The sequence below is a fragment of the Elaeis guineensis genome, chromosome 1, assembly GCF_000442705.2.
Source record: "Elaeis guineensis isolate ETL-2024a chromosome 1, EG11, whole genome shotgun sequence".
Taxonomy (NCBI): domain Eukaryota; kingdom Viridiplantae; phylum Streptophyta; class Magnoliopsida; order Arecales; family Arecaceae; genus Elaeis; species Elaeis guineensis.
In genome coordinates this window covers 154571596-154599553 of record NC_025993.2, presented here as the reverse complement: position 1 = coordinate 154599553, position 27958 = coordinate 154571596, and the positions used below count along the sequence as shown (strand labels likewise).

Genomic DNA, 27958 nt, shown 5'->3' with positions numbered 1-27958 from the left:
TAATCTTTCCCTTTGCTATTGTGAGAAAAATTATGTTACCTAAGGTCTTTATTTGGATCTTAGATTTATCTATACTTGTCTCAAAAAATCTACGGTAGGAAAGAGAAATAGATTCATATCTTGGTAATGATTTGTTTGTATTTTTTGCACAAAAGAATAATTGATTTTCTTTCATGATGTTGACCGTTCAATCTTATCCTACATAAATCTCAAAGTACTTCAAACTCCTCATTCATTTATCTCTACACATCTTGAAGTGACTATTGCACAATCTAATGATGAATTCATGCTCCTTCTCTCAAAAGATGCAACCCATGTCCTCTTCATAATTAGTGTGCAGTTACTTTATGTTAAGGAAAATTCTGAGATTTATGGCTATATACTACTATTCCTCTCGAGAAAATGAAAAAGAAAGAAAAAGAGATGAATAGGCAATACTATGTTCCTATTAAGCATTTGACCTTTTACCATTTATGTTTACAATCATAACTTTTATATAAATAGTAGAAGGTAAAGGGAATCTTCTCTGTAACATACGACTCTGATTTGTGCTATCATTCTTTGGATGCTTAATTCTCTTGTTCAAGATTCCCTGATATAAGTTACCAATTGGTCTTAGATTTCTTCACAGCAAAAAAATTTAATATTTTGTTGTCTCAACTTTGTTTTGGGTTTGTTAGGCATCAATAATCTCCTAAGCAAAAAATAAATCATTTGAAAATATTTATCCATAGTCAACTTCTATAATATAATAGCAAATTATATCATATATCTAGAACATTTAGTATATCTATAATTTTACACCAATAACCTTAAGGTCAATGTTTGCTCCATGTATAATTTAGCCATGACTAACTACTGCTTATTACAGATAACTCACAAAAAACCCTTCAGTTTGCAAGCTTCAACTACTTGCACTCAGTCGGAAAAATTTAAAAAAAATCATGATATCTGATAATATCATATTTCTAATCATTTACAATTATCAATTATCGATTATCTTACCCCGACCTCACCGTCTTAGGTTTGGATGCAGCCCGTAGGCGAAACAGTCACGGAGAAATTCTTTGTGCACCGCGGATAATATAGAAAATTCAATGTAGAGTACACCATCTTATTCGATTAGTTTACATAGTCATCATTTTTCAATATGTATTTAATACCAGTAGATCAATATTTTCGTTTAAAATATTTATATGACGAAAATAATTCTGTTCTTTAGAAAAAATTATGACATAATGTGGTGTATTATAGTGTAAAATATCATAATATAGCCCAAGATATTATAATATGGAAGGGACATTTTTGTCTAATTATTTTTCAATATGCATTTAATACATATAGCTTTACTTTTTCATTTGACGAAAATACTATATTTTTTGAAAAAAATTATGATATTCTACGTTATATTATCATATCCTGCGGATAAAAATTATGATTTTCTGATTGCAGGATGTTATAATATGGATTAGAATATCCTAATTTTATCAAAAAAATAAAAATATTTTTATCATACCAAATTTTTAAAAAAAATATTAATCTATAAATATTAAATATATATAAAAAAATAATAAATATATAAATAAATTTGATAAAATAGTACATTCCAAATCAGATTTTCTGCACCGCCTATGGTGCACAAAAAATTTGCCAACAATCACGTTTATTGGGCTGCTGCATGGCAACAACACGCGGACATTGGGCCGTTTTAACGGCATGCGCAAATCACGTGACCATCACGTTTTACATAGTCCGGGCGTGTAGGTTGGGGTCGTGCGGCGTGACTTCGAGTGAAGACGAGAATCAAGAGAATTCATCGTGCGAAGTCTCTTGTGCGCGGAGCAAAGCAGCCGGAGCCAGAAGCGACAACCGTATCTTCCCTATTCCCACCGGAATAGCGTGAGAATAATGGCGGCCACCATGATATCGAAGCTGATGAAGAGGACGCGACTTCTCGCCATCCCCTTTCTTGGGTTCCGCCTCCGGTAATCATCCACCGCGACCTCGCCGTCCTGGTACACCTCCTATCCCGTTTATTTATCCTCGCTAGGGTTTCTTTTCTTGATTTTCCCTCCCATCGGTCTTGGTTTGCTTCTTCCGCTATTCATGGTTTAGCTCCGTGCAGGGCCGCTGTTCGATCACCAGCGTCATTACCAAACGATTTCAAAAGCGGGTTTCAAGTCGGCATTCGAGGCGCTGTTTTCGTTTCCTTCTTTATTTCCGGCAACGGCCGCTTTCTTGGTGGGCGCGGGGGGATTGGATCGTTAGAAAGGTTAGGTCTTATGCCGATGCCAGTATGGTCTCTGCTTCGCCCATTGTTTTCTTCTGTTCATCTTCTTGATGTCGTCGCCCTTCTGTTCATCTTCTTGTTGCTCGATGACTTTTAGTTTTACGTATAGCTGAAGCTGGTTATTTACCAGGGTACACCATTTGCCTTCCTTTTTTCTTTGCACAGTCATATACTTATGCTATTATTACTTGTTTTTCTTTGTCTTTTTTTGCGATTGCTATTGCTTTGAAACTTTGTCTTATCTGCTGGCAGGTGCCATGTTCTAGACTCGCTTGCAAGTTTTTTCCCTGCTTTTCTGTTCTTTTATCTGCTTCATATAGGTTTGTATTTGGTGTTCTTTATATTTCATTGGCATTGTACTGACAAGAATTTGAGCTGTTATTTTCCTTTTTGCTGGATAGTGTGTAATAGTATGGGCGATCCAGTCATGCTCTGAGTAGCATTGGTGATGGAGATCATCTCAGAGTTCCAAAATAGATTAGTAGCAGTCATCGGATGCTAGTATTCATTATCGGCTCAAAAACATAGGTTGGTTCGGGGAATTATTCCATGCTCTGTAATTGTCCAGTCATCTAAAAGAACAAAGTGGAAACAATACACTAAGCACAGATTCGATCTTTATTGGCTCATTCGAAATTTTCTTTCATATGATACCATACTTGTGTTGTCCATTCTGTGAAACTATATGTTGCTGCAATTTTTCATTGGAGGAATTTTCTTTAGGATCATATCATTTAAAACTTAGTTAGGTTCCGAATGGGTGATGTATGAGTTAAACAAGTATTAACATGAATTGGAGGAAGGAGAAGAATGGGATCAGAAAATAAAGTTGAAAGGACCAGTATCTAATAAGCCAACTGGGATGCTTCAAGGTTATTAGGTATAACCACACAAATGCTTAAGCAACCTCTCAAATGGCTATGTGTTGCCTATGTCTTTTAAGCTGTACCTTCCTTTCATGTTGTGTGGATATCTGTTCTGCTTAAGCAATTAAAGACTACCTTTTTTCTTAAAATGACTTTTGAAACATTTTACCTTGTACATGATGTCAGTTTCATCTCCAATCTGAGACTGTGGAGTGTGTAATATACTAATAATGGGTTAGTATGTAATATACTAATATTGGGTTACTAAAATGCTGCTAGAAAATATAATGCTTATATACTATATAAAATGGTATGATTATATTTTATTTCGGTTACGATTTCTCTGTTTCATAGTGTTAAGTAACTTAGACTTATGTAAATAGAACTTAATATTTTAAATAAAGAAATCCTTTTTTTTTAATTTTTTACGTGCACCTAATTGCAGCCTTTGTTTTAAATGGTAAGCAAGTTATTCTAGTTGTCTTATCAGTGAAGGCTGGCCTCTGTCCTCCTCAAATAGCTCAACTGAATGGTATGCACCTCTTTTTCCTCTTGATTTATGTTATCACTTTTTAATTTCTCGCCTTAAATCATCTAATGTTTTTTTTGCATTTGCTTCTGTTTTGTACTCTTATTTATATTCTTTCTTTATTTTGGAGAATTGATAATAGTGCAGTGACTCATATTGATTGAAAAACTAGCTTCTAGTTGATCGAGTTATCTGTTTTAATGGTTTCTACTCTATAGAAGGCAACTTTGATTAATCATCATATTTTCCTAGTTCCTCAACAATATTGTTGTCAATTCAGATATTAAAACCATTTAAATGTTTTAAGAGATTTTGTAATGACTGACTAGCCATTGTTGACAACCTGTGGGATCCTCCATAAGTAGAAACTGGATTTTCCACAAAGCTGGAAATAATTCATAAATGAAATTTCTAACTGATTGGAACAGTTGTAAGCAATGTCCCTGAAGATATGAAGTATGGGGTGGGGATGAAAAACATTAGGAAGAAGAAAATTTGAGGAAAAGGTTGTTTGTGGAATGGCCACAACAATTTACCACATAATTATTTGAATTTATGCAGTTCAATTAAATGCAGAACAAATTCTTTATTCGATATTTGTTCACCAATATCTAAAGACACTCTTTGACCATTATGTTCTAACTCCAAAGGGATTCTTGTTTGTTCTAAGACTTCATAAAATATTTTTTTCCCCAAAAATATTCTCTATCAGACGACTTGCTAAAATGGTAACTACTAAAGTATATGTCCAAAACTAAATTTGAATAAATTATTTTTGCTTTATTCATTTTCATTTTTTTGTTCTTATATGTGGATCCAAACCCTGCCTTTGCTTTGAGGTTTGAGACTGTGAACTAGACATTTGGTTTCTAGAGAAATTGAGGGGCTTGAATCAGGTTTGAGATAAATACTTACATGACTGACATTGATGCACATATGCTATATTCGTATCCAAGAAAGAGCTGACTTTTAGTTTTGTGATCTTTTGATGTATAGACTTCTTTATGGACCTTGACATTATATTTGCACATATGTAATGTTATCAGTAATTTTTGGACTTCATTACTATAAAGTATCATTTCAACAAATAGATTGCAGTTTATTGACTTTATTCAACTAGATGATTGCATAACTATACTAGGTCATTATCAAATTCAAGATTCCTCCAACATGTGGGATATCACACTTTATTAAGGATCTTATAACACATCTTGGACCTAAGGATGAATGGAATGGTGGTGCTTGAGAAATGTTAGTATGTGCTTGGGACAGGTTTGTACGTGGAATAATTCTTATAATTTCAATTACCTAATATGTACTAAGCCTAATATACAATTTCTTTTGATTTCTTCTTGTTAAAATAACCATTTAATTTGGATCAATTCATTTGAGTTCTGAATCATTTCTGGAATTCTGTACATACACTTGATAACTAGTAATTCTTTTGGTGAAAAGTTTCTGAATGTTGCACAAGAATCTCATACTAGTTATGGATGAATTTGATGATGATCTCACTAACACTTCTATTTGTCATCTTCACCACATCTCTACATTCTGGGCTAACTATTTTGTGTTTTAGGTACTTAAATTTTTTCTTAAGGGAAATAAATGAAGCTTTAGGCTCACCCTCACATCAGATTAAAAGAAAAATGCAACAAAAGCTAATATGGATCTGTCTGGGTGGGCGAGTTACTGTTGGGGTGTTAGGCATGTGTGTGGTGCATGTTCTTTTGCATTCAGAAGTGAGGCTTAAATTCTCACCTGTCCCTCTTTCTTTGTCTTTGTTAAACTCAGTGCGCTTTGGACCAAGTATTGGCAACAATTCAGAGGGACCAAGCTAGGCATGTAGTCAAACCATTAGCAATAGATGTATGAAGGACTCTACAATAAGTTGCTAGATGGATCAGTTTATAAGATGGGATGATTGGGGATGCATGACCACTGATCAGATATTATGATCACTGTGGAAGAAGTAAAAGGACTAGCTAAGACCACTAGTTAAAGGCTAGAATCAATATGATAAATCAAAACAACTACTTTTTTAGATGTCTAAGGTATGTCAGCAACAAAGCAGATCTATCATTATAAAAGTGCCATACCATGTTGGACTCAACCTGATGGAAGCTGAGCAAGTGTCACCTGACAGCTGAAGGAGGGAGCAAGTACACCAACGGGTTGTTGGTTGAACATGTGCCTGTTGATGAAAATTTTGAAATATGCTGGTGGTTACATGAATTCTGTCTATAAAATTGATTTGTTTGTTCAATTGATTGATAAATGATTGGACAAAAATAAACATAAATTCTACCTCATTAATGGATTAACATTAAAAAAAAAAAATCAGATGCTTATGATACTAATTGATACTTCTAAAATGCATAATACAATAAATCATAGCATGTTCGAGAGACATATCACAGAATACTGAGTGATTACAACCCCAGACTGATTATGTTATACCCTAGGAAGCATGGATACGGCAAAATGGCAGCCATACCAGTGTCGAACACATTTCCGATATGAAAATGGCGGGGACACGGTGTGATACGTACCCAACACGTGTCAGGTTGTTTTTCCTCTCTTTTTTGGTTTTTCCGACATCGGATACGGCTGGGTACTGAAACATTGATGTTTTTATGTTTATCTTTTAGGATTTTTGCTTGTAATGACTATGCATTAATGTCTAATGATGCTTACTTTTCAAACATAAGTGCTTTTGAGTTATGATTTATGTTTATATGTTAAATTTATCTTGAGTATTTGTGCTTCTATATTAATATTATATTTTTTAATATACCGTATCCTAGCTGTATTGTATCCTATATTTTTAAGAATTTGTTATATCTCCATATCTGTATCGTATGGTATCTGTGCTTCCTAGATTATACCTAATGAAGTACATACCATTTTTGAAGTCTTGAATCTGAAATAGAATGTTTATAGGCTCAGTATTGTTTCTGCTGAAAACTGACCAAGCAATTTAGCAAGTCTTTTGGCCATATTTTCACATGGGTGAAACCACCATAAATTGTATAGAATGTTGTGGCAGAATTGAAACAAGGTTACCTACTTCACTTGGTATACCAGTGAATCAGTATGTTTTGAACTGGATTGCTATATGGGTCCGTATAATATAAAATTTGGAACCTAACCACACCATTAAATCCCATGGAGTTTGGAGAATGTCTCAGTCATTTAAGACATTGATTAAAATATAACATAGGAAGCTCTAGCAGGAGTTTATGATCCTAAAAGCATTAAGTTTTGGGCCACTGGGATACTCCGGGAATGTGATAAAGTGGGTAAAATGCACCTTAGATATCTCAACTTGAATCATCTCAAAGAATATAAACATTTATTTAAAAATTAAAAAAAAAAATCCTGGATAAATCAAAATGTTTTACAGACTTAATTTTCTATACATGCATCATTTTCTTTTAGCACTGTTCCAAGGTTTATTTTTTATTTTTTATTTTTTTTTTGCACTTGATTTGATAACAAAGCAGGATTCTAAGGGGGTGTTTGGTTGGAGGGAGTGGGGGTTTGGAATCGGAATAGGTGACTCCCATTTCAATCATTTGGTTGGGAGGAGTCCCATTCCGATTCTGATTTCAGGATGGAATGGGAATGGCTCAATCTATATAGAACTCAATCCCTACTCTCCTCTATGGATTCAAATTTTTATTCCAATTTTGATTTCGATTCCAGTCACAAACCAAACGCTTTGGAAGATTTGGCCATTTCGATTCCGATTCCAAGCCATTCTGATTTTCATTTCTATTCCAATTTCGGTTCTGAACCAAATACCCCTTAACTGTCATATTTCATGATTGAAGTTAGGGAGTGCTTGGTTCGCGACTGGAATCGGAATCGAGATCAGAATGAGAATGGCTTGGAATCAGAATGGCCAAATCCTCCGAAGTGCTTGGTTCATGACTGGAATTGGAGTCGAAATTGGAATTGGAATGAAAATTTGATTCCATAGAGGAGAGTAGGGATTAAGTTCTATATACATTGGGTCATTTCCATTCCACTCCGAATCGGAATCGAAATGGGACTCCTCCCAACCAAATGGTTAGAATGGGAGCCATCCATTCCGATTCCGATTTCAGACCCCTGCTGCCACCAACCAAGCACCCCCTTAGAATATTTGCTCTCATATCTAGGAAAGATTTTCTAATTCTACCCTTATCAAATTAGGTTCATTAATAAGTAGCAAATTTCCACCAAATGAACCAGGTAACATAGGGTTGAAACACAGTCATTAGAACATGCTTGAGCACATCTGAGTGCTTGCTGTTAGGATCACATATTGTTCAGAATTCAGATCAACCCACATCTGTTTTAAACTGACCTGAAGATGACCCTGTACATTTCTTATTTGAAGGATCATTTTGGAATCAGGTTTATATCAAAACATCTGACACGTTTGAAATATGGATCTCCATTCTCAGGTTTATATCAAAACATCTGACATGTTTGAAATTTGGATCTGCTATGGAGACTTCCTGACATAACCTGAAAGTAATGAAAAAAGCTAATGTGCTGCTTTAATAGCTTCAATAAGACCCGTAATTAACTTATGTTGTTAATATATTTAATGAGGTTGTTCATGTTATGTGAAATAGGTTGTTAATAAGGCAGTTGCATTGTAATATATGACAATTTCTTCTATGGTATGCTTCTTATACAATTAACGAGCATGATGGATCCGCTCTTCTTATAGATTTTTTTGGGTTATTTTTGAGCCACTCTGACCCAAAAAGTGAGATAGATCCTACCTGACTAAAACTGATTAGATCTTGTAACCAGTAAGGTAGGTTTCTTTACTCTATAACCGGTTTGTTAAGGTAGTTGGCAGCAAGCTTCTTTCTCATCCACAATGGCCTTAACCAGTTCAATGTAAGCTATGGTTGACATCACATTAAGACCTAATTTTCTGGAGACATGTTAAAGCATATGATTGCAACATGTACTTGAACAGATCTCTGGGGGTTTGAAGTATAGATGTTTGATGAAATTTCCTTGTATTGTTAAAAAAAGAATAATGTGCTTGTGCAGATTCCAAGGCTTCTATTATAGTGCATGTTTATAATACGTCACTGCAGTAAATTAAATACCTAACCTTGGTATTGTTTGTATCGTTATTATAATCTGATTTTTCTGCTTCCATTCATAGTAGCAAGGTTTTCATTTATGGTGCTAGGCTAAAGAACATGGTTTTGATTAAATTTCCTAATTTTTTTTTGTGCTTTTAGTTTAATGCATACATCTACCACTATAGTAAGATTGGGACCCAAATACCTCTATGTAGCTGAACCCTTTTTTTTGGCTAAATTACTCTTTATTAGAGTTCCAATACAACCAGAAAAGAGAAATATTTTTAATTAAAGTTTCAAAAAATCTAAAAAAACTTCGGGAATCCTGTCCTAGAAAGTAGAGAATTCACGGGCCCATGTATCTCTAAATTTGATCTTTCAAATCCCAAACTATTTCCCAAATCTCTAAATATGAGCTCTCTCTCTCTCTTTGTGTGTGTGTTTGTGTTGTTTGACTTTGAAATTTATAATTTTGTCCATGATAGTTAAATTGTATACCTCTGTCCTCTATGCTGAAGTTTAAGCAGTGGCTGTTTTATTTTTCTGCAATCTTTCAAGAATAACCATGCAAATTTTCCACCTTTCGATCTTTTACTGGGAAGAAGTGGTTCCATTCTGTTTCTCCCAAACGCAGATGCAAGGCAGCCTCTCACGTGATAATGGTATGACAATAATCGTTAATTACTTATGCATTCTCATGCATGTGTATAAATTAATACTACCAGGGATGATGCTGGTTTCCATTGTATCTTGTTAAGCTCTTTATTGATCTGTAACATATCTCATGAACCTTTATAGTTAGATCAGCTATGTAAAAAGTCATTTAGATTCTTTGAAATCTAACTTAAGCTGGACAAACTAGGAAGTATATTTGCAGAATGCACCTACCAGTGCTTTTCTTTGTGCATAAAAAGGAAAACGATGATCTTTTTGTAGTTCTGCTTCAACGTGCCAAATTAGGGACTAATAACAACAGCTACTTACCTAACTGAGCCGTAATAGTTGACTAGATACTTCAGATGACATAAAAAACATTTAAGACAAGGCATCACATGCTTTGGTAACAACCATTGTATAAAATATCACACTCCATATTTTGTCCAAGACTAGTTTGTGATATTTGCATCCGAGCCAGTTTGTCACTTGACAAATGTTGGAGGACAGTGGTTGCTTCCATGTTGCTTCGTGTATACAATGCAGCTTCCGCTTGTCTTGGAAAAAGTTCTTTAATTTAGGAGTGGATTTAGATTTTTTTTTTTCTTTTTTTTGGAGAGAGGTTCACCGGTCCTACAATTATAGTTGTTCATCTTGGTTCCACAACTATCAGTTTATTTTATTTTATTTTATTTTTTTGTGAAAGTAGAGGGCAAGGGCTCACCAAATTTTCATGGCATAGATGCAATCAAGATTACATATATTCAGAAAAAAAGGTGGGACACGGATAGAGGATACAAATTTGGTATATTTATTAGGGAGTTCATTGGTCGAGCTTAGAAGTCCAGCTTTATTTGTTGAGTAATATGGGATATGTGTCAGATAAAAATTGAATGAACTTAATTGGAGATTATGTGTATGCTTAAATAAAATCATTTATAAAACTAGTTACTAAGTGAAAAATATTAGACAAGTGCAAAACATATAAAACATATTTATGATGTTGCTGTATTTTAGAAAATTATAAAATATAGTAGATTCTCTATGTATCAGTCCTTTTGGCGATCATGTAATTCTCAAGAATACTCTATCCTGGCGCTTTGGTCTCTTAATTTTATACTATTTGCTCAATTATTGTCTCTACATATCATTGATTATTAATCAATCTTCTTGTTTACTATTCTTTTTGTTAATGAGAAATAGAAAACCACACGGCAGGATTGTAACTGGCCATTGAATCACGTATTACGTTATTCATAAAAATGAAAAGATAATAATAAAAATAATAAGCGATTGCAGTCATTCTACCGCATGCTTCTTTCATTTACATATACCAGATGCCATGGAATAATTTATAAATCAATGGCACATGCCATTACTGGTTATTAGCGATATAAACAGCTAAAGGAAATGGCCATGTGAAACAGTTTGTTTAATCGGAATGCTTCAAAGCTGGCAAGGGTAACCCCAATATCGACAAGGTAAGTTGCTTTCCTACGCAGGTTGCCTTTTTGTTAATTTGTTTGTTGTGTGTGTACAAGAGCTCATGGGCCAAAGAAAAACGTAAACTAGTATCTTGGGTATTGTTCAGAATAAGCATCAGCCACCCAAATGCGATGAAACTCCATTAGAACAGTATCAAAGCCCTGATAGATGACCTGTTTCCCCGCCATTGCTGGAGCTGCAACCCAATCAGCAGCCTGATTGGCTTCTCTAAAAACATGAGAAGCTTTCAAAGTGAGAAGAATAACATTGGTTCAGTGCTAATGTCCTTCAACAGTGGGTTAGAAAGAAATCTGCATATAGGAAGACCATTGATCCACGAGATAACAGTGACAGAATCCCCTTGTACCCACATCTGCTGAGCCTTAAAATGATGAATGGCTACATAATGACCCTTTCAGGCTGCAAGAAGCTCAACATTGGCCTAAACGAAGGATGTGAGAGTACCTGCAACAGCAATAATGCAGCCTGTAGCTGCCTTAAGGTCTCGTATTGAAGCATCAAAGTTTATCTTTAAAATATTAGGGATGGGGGCTATCCAGGAAACAATAATAGGTGTGGAAGTAGATCTCGACAGGGTAATACCCTAGTGCCCCAACGGTGAGTTAAAAACAATGATGCAAAATTTGGTGGCCATTTAATTGCCGTGCCAGCTGGGTATAGCAATCCTTGGAACATCCTGAAATTCCGAGTTTGTCATAATGGCCATACGGTGTAGGCAGGAATGATATGAATTTGGTTCTCTACCAAGGCATCAAACATGGCATCATCCCATGCTGGCAAAGAGTCAGGACAAAATCTATCCCGACAGATGCCAGACTTGGCTAGCAAAGGGACACTGAAACAGAATATAATTTAGGCACTCACTGTCAACCAGTCCAATGATACAATAACTGGTCGTCCCTTAAGATGCCTTGGTGATATTGAAACTGCTTACCTAGTAAGTTTCGCTACGATAGTTTCCAGGCAAGCACTTTAATAGGCATAGGAATGGGCAACCTCCTAACAGTATGCAAGGCTGAGAGATTACGTGGAAACAAGAAGAGTGCTATGACAGCTAATCAAGCTAATAATCATGCGCTCTAGGAATAGCGAGAACTTGGGACATCATAGCAGCTGAAGAATTAAGGATAGCAAAATCTCCTTACGATCAAAACTAATAAAATCAGCCGCTATTTTATCCTGCAAAGGATTATTCATATTAATAAATTTCAACCATAAGGCAAGAAGTAAAGTAGAAATCCAAGGATCATGCATAAAATCCACTGAATTGTCATTGGAAAGGTACCAAATGAAATTGTACCCAGCAGAAGATGATTGTGACACAATTCGATGTCAAAGGACTGAATACTTACAAGGCTTATGATAAATAATCCATATGCCATGAAACTTATATTTGACTTTGACAAGAGTCGGGATTAAGCACCAGCCAAGCCGCAGCATCGGATAAAAAAGCTTGCTATTTTGGTTGAAGAACCAAGCCACCCAGCTGCTTTGGAAAACAAATGATATCCCAAGATAAAAGATAAAGCCCTCTATTGCTTGGTGAATGTCCCTATGAGAACTTTAGCAAAAAAGAGAATGTCTCTATAAGAATGCTCGAAACCTCTTTCTTGATATGGTAGCCGTATATACTTAAAGATGATATGGAATAAGTTGGAATTCAAGAATAGACAGATTAAAGTAAGGTTGCTCATCCCGCAAAGAATAAAGCATTCCATTGTCAATCCATTGTCCTTTTTCCTATCTTATTCAAGAAATAAGTAAAATGAAATGGTGTCAATGCACCATCGGAAATAGGCAGCCAGACCCCATCCCTTATATGAATTTGAAATACCTAGTGGATCCATCTTTTAGTAGCTAACGAAGTGGAAGGGTTGAATTTGAGGCACAACTAATGAAGATTAACAGTTTGGCCTGAGAAAGCATACGTAAAAGATCTATTAAGGCTTTAAGACACATGGTGTCCCTTATGGTTGCTCTGGCCACAAACAGACTATCATCAGTGGAGAAGATGTATGGTAATTCTGGCCCTCTTATTGCTTTTAGCTCATCATATTGAAGTGCAAGCTGTAATAGTCCAGGTAGCATGTCCCAAGATACCATAAACAACATGGGTGGCTTTAATACTGTGACGTGAAGCAACTATGCAGCAGACCTTGGAATAAAAAAAAAAAAAAAAAAAGGTTTTTGCTAATCCACAAATCACGGAAAGGCGAAAGCGAGATCACAAAAACTGAGAACACCCAAGCAACCGCACCAGATCAGGGCAACTCCAACGAGCACGTGGACATTGAACTAATCCTATTTCGTGTTCTCCTTCGCGATTCCACCGGCTCTCTGTCCCACAAAAAGAAAAGAAAAAAAAAAGCATGGAACCAACCCCACTAACAATGAAAGGTCCGCCCCCAAGCCAGTAGTGCTGAGTCGACCCCAATGGGGTCTTGCCGATTCCACCGGCTATCTGTCCCCGAAAAGATAAAAAAAGACACGGAACCAGCCGCAGTTAAACGGAGTCCACCCCCAACCCACTGCCGCCGAGTACTGACTCGACCCCAATGGCCTCTTCGTCTGACGATGGCCCACCCTCCTCGCTCTTCGAAGCCCAGCTCCAAGCCCTCCCTCCCCTCCGCCATGCGACGCCGTCGCCGTCCGATGAGGAGCATGCCGCCTGGTCTAGCAGCTTCCACCCCCGGTCCCACTCCACCACCCCGAGGAGCCGCCCGGCCTCGCCTGTGGCCTTGGCCGCCGCCTCCTCCCCGTTTCGGGCCAGTCGGCTCGCCTCCTCCGGGGGGTTCTATGGTCCGAGATGGTGGATGAGAGTAGTCGCGTGTCTCGGGTTCTCTTTGGGCGACGAGGAGGCGGTGGAGCGGCGGCCGAGGCAGAAGCAGTGCTTGTCGAGGAAAAAGAAGGTTGGTGGCGGCGGAGGTGGTGGGAGAGGATGGAGGCGGAGGAGGAAGAGGGAGATTGCGGCGTGGATTGGTGTGGTGGCCTTCTTTTTTCTCATGAACTGGTGGTTCTTTTCTCGGCTTCCATTAGAACGTTCCATCCGCCGCAGGAATTCTGGGATTTCCAACTCGTCGACGTCGTCGATGCCGGCAACTCGGGTACCATTTCGAATTTGTTTGGTTGAAGTAACCCAAAGAATATTAGGCTTCGTAGCTCGGAAGGATAGAAAAGTTATAATTCTGTCAGTAGAGTATAGATTTAATCCGCACGCTTTAACGAATCAGGGTATGGTCTATCAATGTTCAAGAACAGCTAATATTTGTTTAGATTCCCTGTTAGGTTTGAAGCTAGTATTCTGGTTTGGTCTGGCGATCTGCACATAATCATGTGAAACCATTTTCTCAGATTCCTTTCGTTTCCATTCCCTTCCCAGCATCTAAACAGATCCTGAAGCTCTGCAGCTTTTTCTTTGATTCGTCAATGGTTTAAGATAGGCTTATTGATGAATTAGGGTGGTCTCAATGTGTGATTTGGATAGGGGTGGAAGATGCTAAGCCTGGTCTTTTAAGACGGCAATTCAGGGCAAACTGCTCCAGTTAACATCATCCAGTGTGAGATTAAGTCCACCATTGGAAGTTCCTGTGCATTAGATACTTGATATAATTTGTAGACAATTGAATCAGATGGTAAGTTTAGGTTCGGATTAGCATACAATGCATTGAGTGAATGAAACACTCCGGGAAACAAGGCTTTACTGGTCCGGTATTCCAATATTGCCCCAAATTTGACCGCCTAAGCTATACTATTTTAGACTATTTCCTTACAACATTTAAGCTGCGATATCATAGCTATCAGCGTGATTATTGATGACTGCTCAATATAGCAGTCGACGAGGATCCTTTTTTTTTTTGAGTAAAAAAAAATCTGCGCATACTTTATTTTTATTTTGAAGTCACACAAGTTGAAGACATGGAACTAAGGCTCTGTTTGTTATTGCTTTTGGAAGGCTAAAAAAGAACCTCTTGGAAGGCCAAAAACTCTTTTTGAGTGATTTTGAGATGTTTGGTAAAAATTTTGAAACAACTTCTCTGCTTCTTCAAAAGTTGAAAAAAATGTCTAGGGAAAAGTTCCAATTTAACTTCTAGCCAAGAGCTCTACTCGAGATGTGTCAAGAAGCTGTTTTTTGTTGAACACCCGATTCAAATTCTGGCAACAACATTTTTTAAAAATTTAATTTAAAAATGATCTATAAGTTAACAATACTTAATAATAGCAATTTTGATGGTACAATACATTGCAATACTATAATATTATTATATTATAATATAATATATTTATCATCATTATTATTCTATTATAATAATCATTCTGTAATATAAAATATTATTATATTATAATAATGTAATCATATTACTATTAAAATATACTAAACTAATGATATCATTGTATAATATTATTCTAATATATAATATTTAAAATATTGTTAAATTTCATCAAATTTAAAAGTTTGTTATTTATTACATTATTTAGATTTATTAGATAAATGAAAGTTCTATGTAATGTATTTTTTATTATTAATTCTGCATACTAAAAGATAATATGTTAGTAGATGGTAGATCAATGTTTTAGCTTGACCTTTTCATATTACATCAGTTTGGAACATATTCCACTGGTAAAATAGATCAAAGAAATGAATAGTAAGTGGATTACAGAATGACTATTGTTATCACAGCCAATTATTTTATTCTAGATGTTGTCGATATGCTGGCTTATTGTGGGTGTGAGCTAAATTCTAAATCTGTTAGTTTAAATAATTTTGGAAACCACCAACTAGTAGATAGACAAGCTGTAATGGATATGCAAATTCCTTCATATTCTGGTCTTTGAGTGATAATAGATATCTATGGTTGTACATACTGTTTATTATAGACGGGTCCAACTTAGCCCTGTTCTGGATCCCATAGATGTTCTTGAATTGTTGGAAAAGGTAAAAATTACATAGCTTGAGTGGAAATTATCACAACTTAGTATTTAACGGACTGGCGACCAGCTTGTGCACTGACATATGCCTCTTCTCACCCATATATATGGATGTATTAAAACTGGGTGGTTCAAACTTCAAAATCTATCACAATTAGAGGTAACAGAATAGGGCCATATACCAAACAACTTAACATTGTGCCTATCCTAAATTCACCGGCATCTAAATGAGTCATAAGAATATGGTTATGTATATAAGTATGATTATGGTCTTTATCCCATTCAGCTCACTGTAATTTTAAGTTCATTAAAATTAAATAATTATATCTGATAAAATCCAGTAGATCTATGCATTTGCTTTTCACTGATGGATGCCCATCACAGCTGTTGCCAAACAAAGTGTTCCAAAACTAATATTTTGCAGTATTTTCATAGACGCTCCACAAACTTTGAACACATATAATTGAGGGTGCTGTTAATTCTGAAATCTGCCAATATACTGATCGCTTTTGCTACTAGACCATTATAACAATTTATTAGTTGAGTTGTTTTTCACAAATATTAAAACTTGCAGAACAAATGGCATGGAAAAGTCAAATCACCTCATGGAGTCATGTTCTCCAAGCTACTGGGTTTGGCAGCTCATGCCTTGGCCGAAGTAAGATTTGGATTCAGTCTCTCCTATTTCATCAAAATATAGATTAAGCAGCACGTTTTTTGTTTTTCACACAATTAATAATTCTAATCATGTTCCTTCTGGATGTTGACATCTAGGCAGAGAGTAAACCAGAGCCTAAAGATTTATGGCAAGAACCTCTAGATCCTGCTGTTTCGTGGACTCCTTGTGCCAATCAACGTAGTTGGGAAACTTGTGGTATCATCAATTCATATGTTCTTTTTGCATAATGACAAAAAAAAAAAAAAAAAAAAGAGAGAGAAAGAAAGAAAATCTTCTTTTTGCTATAATATGTTTTCAGTATATTGTATGAGGAGAGCATGTATCTTCACACTTTGCTCCTTGGATTCATATAATCATTCCTCACACTTTTGGCAAGCAATGTTCATTTTTCTTTCTCATATCCATTGCTTATGTTTGTTTCTTGCCAACATAGAGGGAAATAATGGATACATCCTAGTCAGTGCAACTGGTGGCATAAACCAGCAGCGAGTGGCTGTAAGCATTCTTCCTGAAAAACATTTTGTTTTATCATATTTTTTTTTTCATTAGTAAATGCTAGGGAAATTAAATGCCCATACACTGCAACATTTTAGTCTTAAGAACATTGTTTGTTGTTTTGAATTTTAAATGGGAGAACATGGTTATTGTTTATACTTGAATACCTGAAATAAATTACACCTTCTTATGGTAGTCTGTTTGCATTTTCAAATTTAGGTTGTATATCAAGAATGGCCAATTTGTTGAATTCATCTGGATTTAAGAATCTAGGGAAAAGAATAAATATCATAAATTTCATGATTGGAGATTCTCATGTTAGTTATATATAGGCATGACAACTTTATTGTTCAATCATAGAATCTAAAAGAAAAATGTGGGTGTGTCAGAATCAGAACAAAATTCATTTTTCCTCATAGATATTTGATTTATGCTGTTTGGATTCAAAGTTTCTGTTCTTCTTGTCTACTTTTAATTCCTGATCTTTCTGATATTTTTATCACTTATCTGATCAACAGATCTGCAATGCTGTCGCTGTTGCTCGGTTACTTAATTCAACTCTTGTTATTCCACATTTTTCATATAACAGTGTTTGGAAAGATAAAAGGTATTTTCTTCAATGCTGTTTATCTTCATGTTTATTCCTTTGATTGAAAAAGATTTAGAAAAATCATCATAATGGCAAATATCATTTATCAGTCATATATGAATGTATTGAGTATATCTCATTGTTAAATTAACAGTGACTACATGAGCGGCATATATGATTTCTTCATTGCTGTTAATGAGGCCTTTAACCTCATCTATAATGGAGGGCTTTCCTTAAAGCAAGGGCCTAACTTATGCCCATTGAAATATAAAGCCTGGCAGATAGGCTAGTGCAGGTTGCATGGGTATTAGCTTTTAAGTGGATAACTTCAATGTGCCCTCAATAGGCCCATCCTAAGATGTTTGCCGTTGTTTTATGACACATAAAAACCTTTTACGAAAGCATACATGGGTTTTCAAGTTTTAAGAATCTGGTGAGGTACCACATTTTAGGAAAAGAAAAAAACATAGTACCTCCATTTGTCATGGGGTTACTGTGTAGTTGGCTATAAAGCATGCAAAAGTATGGATCATGGCGGCAAGTGCATTGCTTGATACGGCATAACCTTGTACCTGTAGAGTCAATGTTATATTCAGCCTTTGTTTGAAATTTTGACTATCACATGAATGTTAAAAGAACCAGTGAGAGAACGTGAAATGCATTTTCCTGCATTCAGATTCTCAACATGAGTCTGTGCATGCTATGGTAACTATTTCCCATCAGTTTACTTAATATATTTGTTTCATTTGCTATATGAGGGCTTATGTTTAGCTGCTTCAAATTATTTTATTACATTTTTTTATTAAAATTGATGCATCCTAGATGATTATATTGGTAGTACTAGTTGGATATTTCTAGTGCTAAGATTAGAGAACTACTCTGAGTTATTCACATGTAGAATTTGACATTATTAAATTCTATATGTTAGCCAGTTCAGCGATATATATCAGGCGGAGCATTTTATTGATTACTTAAAAGCTGATATCCGGATTGTGAAGGAACTGCCTGTTGAACTACGATCTTTAGACTTGGAGGCAATTGGTAGCCTTGTAAGTTTACATTTTTAGCAGATTTTGAATTTTTTTTTTATATAATAATAGAAAAGAAAAAAGATATCAAGCAATATTGTCTATCTTCCTGGTCCTTGTTTAATTTGAACTTACCAAAAATGTTTGTTAGGTTACTGATGATGAAGTCATGAAGGAGTCAAAGCCAAGCTTTTACCTGAAAAAGATTCTACCTATCCTAATTAAAAATAGTGTTGTCCATTTTGTTGGATTTGGGAATCGCTTAGCTTTTGACCCCATACCATTTGAGCTACAGGTATGCTATAACTGTAAAATGTATGCTTACATTCAGAGAAGAATGTTGATGCTATTTCTTTAAGCTTCCATATGAAAGTGTTTCACATCGAAAGCAAAGTTATGTATTCTTTTTTCTAATTTCTCTGTGCATGTGTTGTCTGCATTTCTATTACTGGAGACAGAAAAATATGCATTTTTGTGAAGTCTTTTATAGCAATTTAACTAAGTACTTGTTATGTTGCACTTTTATTGGAAATATTACCACATACTTTTAGGTTTTAGTTTTTCTATGGAGAATTTGGTTCTGACCATGAAATTCTTGCTCTAGGATCTTGGTTTGGTGCTTTTAGATAAATACAGTACAAGATTAAGTATGATGATTAAGTATTGTGACAGAAGAAGTCTGTCTATGTAACATGAAGAATTCTGTTTGTCTATCAGAATAATCATGTCAAAAAAATTTGTTTCTCAACTACCAGAATAAGAAGGTACAATAAGAAACAGTAGGACGATTGGTATATAAGAAAAGTTTAAGTAACACATTTGTGTGTTTCAGGAAGGAAAATCGTGCAATGGAGTCGCATCATAATTTTCTCTTGTTAAAGGTTTTCTTGGTCAACTTCTATCTTCTGCATATGATGAAAATCTAGAAGTTTTATAATTTCATATGCCTAGAATTCCTCAGATCTTCCATAAATTATTGGATAGAAAAATTTGCTACAATTATAGGAACTGAAGAAGAGAACTGAGTCCGTTATTGATTATGCGTTCAAGCTTTGGCTATGGTGATGTTAGATGTATTATACTAACAAAACAGAACTTTGAAAACAATATATTTTTCATGTGTGAGATGGAATGTTATGGTCTGTGCTTGTGATACAACTGTGCTGTTTCCAAACTTTTAATAGCTTGTTCTAGATTATATCCATCAACAAAGTAATATCTTCTTGATTTTGAATGATTTTAGACTTAGGATTTTATCTGAGAATTTATTAGATATGAGAGATAGTTCCTCAATCGAAAGTTTTTTTATATAGGTTGGAATGACTATATTGAATCATCTTTGTACAGATAATGTAATCAGGAACTTGAGAACTTTATGACTTCAGATATCTTTACCCTGCAGATGAAACAGGAAGGTTACCCTTCCATCTGTTTCACCCTTCCTTTTCTGTCATGTATCAATTATGCATTGTCAAGTAGACTTAATTCCGATGCCAAAAACCTGTCCTAGAATCATTTGATTTATCATTCATCAAACTCAATGTTGACTTGCTTTTTTCTCTCTGAAATTTGTTGATGCTAAAGTGGATGGTAGTTATGACCTGGACACATACTAATACTAGTCTACAAGTTTATAGCTTGCTGAAAAACTGAAATATTCTAGAAGATGGGATTTTTTTCATAGAGCTTTATCTCTGGCCAGTGAAGCAAATCAAATCCTCCTCACTGATTCATCATCAGTTGGTTAATGGAAGGTGGATATTTCATTCGGATTTCTATGTATACATCGTTTTACCTTGGTTCATTAGAGGATAGATCTTGTTATTATATAAAAATTTTATATAGCGCTTGCTATCTCAGTAAATGTTTTATTTTAATCGCTTTATGCTTCTGTAGCCGCGGATTTATGCTTGTCTGTCTAATGAAGGGTATATATAGAGGCTTCGATGCAGATGCAACTTTCATGCTCTTCGATTTGTTGATAAAATACAAGAAACTGGTGCTTTGCTTGTACAAAGGATGCGTAAGCATAGATCGCATTCTGCACCCTTGGAACAGAATCTGCTAGGTGCCTTTGCAGGGAAACCAGATATGACTGGATTAAAGAATCTTCCCTCCAAATACTTAGCTGTGCACCTCAGGTTTGAAATTGACATGGCCGCATATTCTATGTGTTATTTTGGTGGTGGCAAGGATGAAATAGAGGAGTTAGAAGCATACCGAGCAGCCCATTTTCCTGCATTGACACTTCTCAGGAAGACCAAGAAGTATGCACAGTAGTGCTTCAAACTTTACTGATGATGAACAAATTAATGATTTTAGGATTTTTCTGAGCATATCTGTTTTTACTATGTTTTGATCGATCTGTCACCTTTTACATCTCTAGAAGTCCTTGGTTATAGATTTAAATGCAAATTCTCAGAATCTTTTTCCTGCACATTTCAGGATACCTTCTGCTGCATTCCTGCGTTCAGAAGGCCAGTGCCCACTCACGCCTGAAGAAGCAGTGCTCATGCTTGCTGCTCTAGGTTTCAAACGTAGAACCAACATATATGTTGCGGGTGCACAAATTTATGGAGGGAAGTCAAGAATGGCTGCTATGACAAGCTTGTATCCTAATTTGGTAACCAAAGAGACTCTTCTCTCTTCATCTGAAATCGAACCATTCCGTAACTTTTCATCTCAGGTATTTCACATCCATCCTCCTCCCTCCTCCCCCCTCCCCCTCCCTTTTTTCTTTATGAATATACGATTTCTATGAAAGGGGGAAAAACCAAGAGGGAAGATATATTAAACCAAACCTCTATACTCAAGTCACTTGGTTCCTTTTTCAGATGTTAAATGCCATTCAAGCAGAATTACATAAATGCTGAGTTCAATGCCAATATTTTTGTTTTCCAGTTAGCAGCTTTGGACTTCATTGCATGTGCCGCCGCTGATGCATTTGCCATGACGGACTCAGGGAGCCAACTATCGTCTCTTGTTTCTGGATATCGTATGTATTATGGGGATGGGAGACTCCCCACAATTCGGCCTAATAAGCGTCGGCTAGCCAGTATATTCTCAAAGAATTCAACAATAGAGTGGAAGGAATTTGAGCGCAGAGTGAGAAAGGCAATTAGACAGACTAAGCAGGTTTTTGAAAGGCCAATTGCAAGGAGCGTGTACAGACATCCACGATGTCCAGAATGCATGTGCAAGATTAATGACACAATTGCATTGCTTTCGTAAGTATGTTCCTGAAACATATGCGAGTACTTTCAGGGTTAATGGTTCATTGTGTTTTCAGTGAGATGCTGAAGTGGTCTGAAAAATGGATGACCATGAGAGAATCTCTGGACATTGTATCTCCCATCTAAGTATTGAAAGTTATCTGAGCTTCTGGAGGATGCGGGTTCTATGCATTAATTGTGATTTGCCCATTGGGATGAGTTTGTGGCCAAGCTTTGGACAAGGGAAAGCATTGTTTCGCATCGTTATTTGATTTTGGTAAATTATGCTTCTTCAGTTTTGGTTCCAGGGATGCCAGTAAATTGTCGATGGTAAAGCAACAAGCGCAAAATAACTGGAATGAAGAGGAGGCCAATAATTTGGACATGGATGATGATATGTAACAATTGACTGCATCTTTTGGGGGAAAAGATTGTATAACAAATGTAATTGGAAAGGCATGTTAACCAGAATTATTTGATGACCATTGTTCAATATTCATTGTTGATTTTTTTCCCTTTGTTAAATTCTCTCTTCCTTAATAATGTTGTAGGCTAAATGAAGGTTTTTACAACCTTAGCTAATAGTGTGCTATACAAAATTTGCCCAAAGCTTGTGGGTGCTTAATTAACTGTTTATATAAGCAAACAGGAAATTGTTGGCTGCGTGGGTCTTACCTTTTTTTTATTTTTTCCTCTGTTTTTTGCCCATCCAATATGGTAGATCTGATGATGTTTGTGGCTATGTAGCCATTCAGGGTGCTTGGTTCTCAACTAAAATCAGAATAGGAATGGATTGGAATGGAAATTCCAATAGCTATATCTTCTCGGATGTTTGGTTCGTGATGTGAATCGGAATCAAAATGGTATTTGAATACTAAGAGTGGCAGGGGATTGAATTTCAGAGGATTAGAATATTTTTATCTCTTCATAATTGGAAGTGGAATGAAACTATTCGTAACAAACAATTAAAATAAGAGTTATTTATTTTTATTTTTATTTCAGTCCAATTTTTTTCAATCAAACATGTTAGTTACTCTCCGTGGTTCAGTACCATGAGGTAGTATGGGGCGATGAAATTAGTTTGACCTCCATGTCAACAATACTAAAGAACCCCATGTAAGGGTTTGGCCATATTGGATTAATCCATTGCAAAATTTGCATTATATTTTATGCTAGAAACAAGGATATTATCTAATATCTTGTAACATCGCTGATCATTTTTTTCAGTAATATCACTTGTTGGGTATAAAATAATCTCAGCCGAAGTTCGTAAGAGGCCAACTCTCTCGGGACTCTTCCGACTTCCGACTTTGTGCGGCGTCTTTTTGAACTCCTCCGATCGTTCGAGCTTCCACAGTACCATCCGGACTCCTCCAGTAGTTGACCTTCTACAGTGTCCTCCAGATTCCTTCAACGGACAAACTCCTATTGTACCCTCCGGACTTCTCCAATAATGACCTCCTTCAGTCGTCTATCGGACTGCTCCAGATGCTCTCTAGGCTTCACTATCAGTCGATTTTCTACAGTGATCGACTACTCTCCGAATCTCTTCCAGACTTCCTCCTGTCACGATTGACTTTACTCCGAGCTTCTTTCGGGCTTCGTCAATATTCGGACTTCTTCAGCAGCAGGACTTCTACAGTAACTAGACTCCATCCGAACTTCTACAATAAGCGGTCTCCATCTGGGCTTCCACGGCAACCGGTCTCCATCCGAGCTTCTACAGTAAGCGGCCTCCTTCCGGACTCCGTCCGAACTTCTACAATAGAATTGGATTCCAGACGAACTTCTACAACGGATGAGCTCCATCTCAGTTACAACTGAGTAGTGCTGGATGCCAAGGAGGGAGTTTGAATCTTCTATGGCCTCCACTATTATGACCTTCCAGTGATCGACCCATGTGGTGGTGGTCATGGACCACGAGATAGGAAAGAAACTATTGCATGGTCCTTGTTGGGATATACCGACTGACCCCCGTATGTCGACTTATCCTCGGACCGATCTGACCGACGCCCGACTCTACCCACCGGACAGACAGGCGACTTCGACAATGACTACTGACAATATCCGGCCGAAAGTATGCCGGACAAACAGACTAATACTATTTCCAACCGGTCGAACAGCCGAACCCATATCACCGACTCACTGTCGGGGGTGGCAGCCGACGTCCGACTTTCACAAGGCACCAGATCAGCCGACGGTGTTTTCGAGTCATCACCTGACATTCCGGCAGTCGAATACCGACATATGGTCGGCCAACTCGTCCAAATGCCGTACAACCACTATGGACTATTGTCCTGTCAAGGACATGCTGTGCGGCCGTCCTGAGACATTGTCCTGCCAACGACATGGGTTAATTCTGATGACCTGACAACCCACGTCGATTTAACAGCCCCCGACGATTTGACAACTCTCCAGTTGTCTGCACCATTAATGGCGGGACCATACCGCATTCTATTATAAAATGGGATAAGGCAACAGTTTTGGTAAGTTTTTTCAAGCTTTCTCAAGCTCTCGAAAAACTCTTAAGCTCTAAGCACTATCTCTAAATTTTGCTGAAATCCCATTCGAGTGCTCCATTTCTGTTGAAGCAGAGTACTGACTTGAACGTCAGAGGATCTTGCCGAAGTACCCCCAACTCCGGTTTAGACTTTCCTTGTAGGTCCCGATGGTGGCTGTGATCCCCTCGACTCCAGCTTCTCTGACATCGACAGAATTCTGCACCAACAGAATTGACGCTAGAGGGAGGGTCTGTGTCTTCGCAGGATCCTTGTTCTTAAAGGAATACTCAACGGGACTGTCTCCGGTCATCTTCTTCGACATCTTCTTTTTTTTCTCCGGCCAGATCCCAACCTAATGCCTCTCCGAAAGGCATCCACCAGGCGATCTACGGCCTCCATAGCCAGATCTCGGCAAGACTCGCCGGCTCCGACCCCATCTCCAGTTTTTCAGGCTCCTCCCCCTCCGGCAACGGCAGTCGGCATGGAGCAGTTCGACCTGCTGGTTCAGCAGGTCAAGGGCCTCACCGAAGCGGTGTAGGCCATGCAGCAGCAGTAGCCACAGACATCTGTGCGGCTGGAAAGAGCATCGCCGGAGTTTCAGAAGCCGACGATCGAGCGGCCCACTTGGGTCAGTCGCCCTATATCCCCCGGAAAGGAGAAGCAGGGGCGGAGAGCCCTCTGTCTGATCACGATTCTGCCCCCGGAGGGTCCCTACCTCCATTCTGCCAGAAGATCCTCGAGATTCATGATCGAAAGGATCTCCTGGATCAAAGATTCCAAGAGATGGATCGACGGATCAAAGAGCTCCGCCATGGTCCCTCTGCTTATGGTGAGGATATCTGTACTGACCCTCCTTTTTCTCAAAGGATTATGCAGGAACCGATCCCGTCGAACTTCAAGCTCCCCCAATTTGAGAGCTACGACGGGACCTCGGATCTGGTTGACCACCTGGAGGCCTTTCGGACAACGATGCTGCTCCATAGCGCGCCAGACGCCATCCTGTGCCGAGTTTTCCCATCTACCTTGAAGAAAGCAACAAGAAATTGATACTCGGCTTTGAAGCCAGGTACTATCTTCTCTTTTCAAATGAGCCACCAGTTTGCGGCTCATTTCGTCAGCAGCCGACGTCTCTGGAGAGGTTCGGAGTCCCTCATCAACATCAAGCAAAAGGAAGGAGAATTCATCCGAACTTATGTCAACCATTTTAACGCTGCCGCATTGGAGGTCCGAAACTTGGACCAATCGGTTGCAATGGCCGTCCTGAAGAGCAGTCTTCAAAAGAATGACCTTCTATTTTCTCTGGAAAAGAAGCATCCCAGGGACTTCGCTGATTTGCTGGCTCGGGTCGAAGGATATGCCCGAGCAGAGGAAGCTTTCAAGCTGAGGATGAAGAGGCCGCGAAGGAGTGGCAGGCGGGTGACTCCGGCAAGCCCGCAACTAAAAAAGGGTCGAGTGAAGCTCGACCGCATTCTCGAACTCCCCCCAGACACAAGCATGTCCGAACTCCCCTCCGAGCTCGTAGGCAGAAAAGCCCGGACCGCAGAGTTCGACGGAGCTCTCCCCCAAGAAGATTCCACAGCTACGCCCCTCTCAATGCTCCAAAAACTCAAGTGCTGATGGAGATCAGAGAGCAGCTGTCAAGGCCGGAAAGGATGCGCACACATCCCGGAAAGCGCAACCCTAACAAGTTTTGCCTCTATCATCGTGACCATGGCCACGATACGGAGGAGTGTATTCAGCTTCGAGATGAAATCGAGGAGCTCATCAGACGAGGTCGGCTCAACGGATTCATCCGACGTCGGTCTGAAGGTAGGAAAGATCGGTCGAGGGCCCTACCACCATCAAAGCCGCCAAAGAGGGAAGAACAGCCTGAAGATCGACCTCCAATCGGGATCATCAACACCATCTCTGGAGGACCCCGACGGAAAGCAGCCAGTGGATCGACCGGACCCTCCAAGCGACAGAGAACTGAAGAATCTATAACCTTTACTGAAGAAGATGCCCAGGAGATTCAATTCTCCTATAATGATGCGATTGTAGTTTCTTTAAATATTGCTGACTATGATGTATGCCACATCCTTGTTGATAATAGAAGTTCGATTGATATTTTGTTTTACGATGCATTCTCAAAAATATCTATTCCGGATGATCGATTAGGGCCGATAAGCTCTCCATTGGTAGGATTCACTGGCTATGCTGTGCCAGTGGAAGGAGTAATAACTTTGACCGTAGTTGCAGGTCGGTGCCCGAAACAATCTAGAACGTAAGTAGATTTTCTGGTAGTAAGGGCACCGTCTGCCTACAACACAATACTCAACCGACCTGACCTCAACGCCCTCTGAGCTGTGGTATTGACCTACTATTTGAAGTTGAAATTTCCTACAAGCCAAGGGGTCGGAGAGGTCAGAGGAGATCAAGTCCTGGCAAGACACTACTATAACATAGCTTTACAAAGAAATGGTCAGTCTGACCCCTGTCCAATTAATAGATTAGACACCTGCGACGACCTTGCTGAAGAACGGAGTGAGCCAATCGAAGATCTTGTCCCAATTCTTTTGAACGATGGGAATGAAGAGCACGTGGTAAAGATCGGCTCCAACCTGGGAGAAGAGATACGGACACAGCTCATCAATTTTTTACAAAAAAATACGGATATTTTCACTTGGATTCCAGCGGACATGCCGGAGATTGAGGCGGAAGTCATGAAACATCGTCTAGCTGTCGATCCCAAACGTCGGCCGATGAAAAAAAAAATCCGAGGTTATGCACCGGAAAGGCAGAAGGCAATAGCTGAGGAAGTTGACAAACTCCTGAAAGTCGGGTTCATCAGAGAAGTCAACTATCTGAACTGGGTCTCCAATGTGGTTCTCGTCAAGAAGGCGAATGGCAAGTGGAGGATGTGTATAGACTTCAAAAAGCTGAACAAAGCTTGCTCGAAGGATAATTACTCTCTGCCCAGAATTGATCAATTAGTAGATGCAACCTCGGGCCACGAGCTTCTCACTTTCATGGATGCATTCTTCGGTTACAATCAAATCAGGATGGCACCAGAGGACGAAGAAAAGACTGCTTTTATCACTGACCGTGGTCTTTTCTGTTACAGAGTCATGCCTTTTGACCTCAAAAATGCAGGGGCAACCTATCAACGACTGGTGAACAAGATCTTCAAGGAGCAGATCGGCCGCAACATGGAGGTCTACGTGGACGACATGCTTGTAAAAAGCAAATCCTTAATGAACCACGTCATCGATCTTGAGGAGACCTTCAGCGCCCTCTGAAAATATAAGATGAAGCTGAACCCAACCAAGTGCGCTTTTGGAGTAACCTCAGAAAAATTCTTGGACTTTATAGTATCGGGATGCGGGATCAAAGCAAATCTGAAAAAAATTCGTGCCATCCAGGAAATGATCGTTCCGAAGTCAATAAAGAAAGTTCAGTGCCTTACTGGGAGAGTAGCAGCTCTGAATCATTTCATCTCAAAATCGACCGAATGGTGCCTACCTTTCTTTCAGACTCTCAAGCAGCCGAAGAACTTCTGTTGAACTGCTGAATGTCAGTAAGCGTTCGAAGAATTGAAGAACTAC

The 27958-nt window shown here is 38.1% G+C and overlaps 1 protein-coding gene across 9 annotated transcripts; it reads left to right on the top strand.

The window, feature by feature from the left end:
* Nucleotides 1–1767: 1767 nt before the first annotated feature.
* On the top strand, nucleotides 1768–22398 carry LOC105039131 (O-fucosyltransferase 15). 9 transcript variants are annotated; one of them, XM_073244557.1, is made up of 13 exons: nucleotides 1768–2015; nucleotides 2126–2272; nucleotides 3602–3688; nucleotides 9343–9446; nucleotides 16445–16528; nucleotides 16649–16744; nucleotides 16983–17044; nucleotides 17563–17651; nucleotides 18562–18682; nucleotides 18813–18956; nucleotides 20600–20928; nucleotides 21107–21347; nucleotides 21563–22398. In XM_073244557.1, the coding sequence occupies exons 4-13, from the start codon at nucleotides 9350–9352 to the stop codon at nucleotides 21890–21892; spliced, it is 1593 nt and encodes a 530-aa protein (XP_073100658.1). In that variant the 5' UTR covers nucleotides 1768–2015; nucleotides 2126–2272; nucleotides 3602–3688; nucleotides 9343–9349; the 3' UTR covers nucleotides 21893–22398. The 9 variants fall into 9 exon arrangements, with proteins under 9 accessions (XP_073100658.1, XP_073100655.1, XP_073100653.1 ...); XM_073244554.1 differs by having other exon boundaries at nucleotides 2126–2610; XM_073244552.1 differs by having other exon boundaries at nucleotides 2126–2818.
* Nucleotides 22399–27958: the final 5560 nt, after the last annotated feature.

Excerpts from the sequence above, each read along its gene's own strand:
- LOC105039131 (XM_010915145.3), top strand. The coding sequence starts at position 13,500 with ATGGCCTCTTCGTCTGACGATGGCCCACCCTCCTCGCTCTTCGAAGCC. Across the intron at positions 17,652-18,561 it reads AGTGTTTGGAAAGATAAAAG|CCAGTTCAGCGATATATATC; the intron begins GTATTTTCTTCA and ends TCTATATGTTAG. Across the intron at positions 21,348-21,562 it reads TCCGTAACTTTTCATCTCAG|TTAGCAGCTTTGGACTTCAT; the intron begins GTATTTCACATC and ends TTTGTTTTCCAG.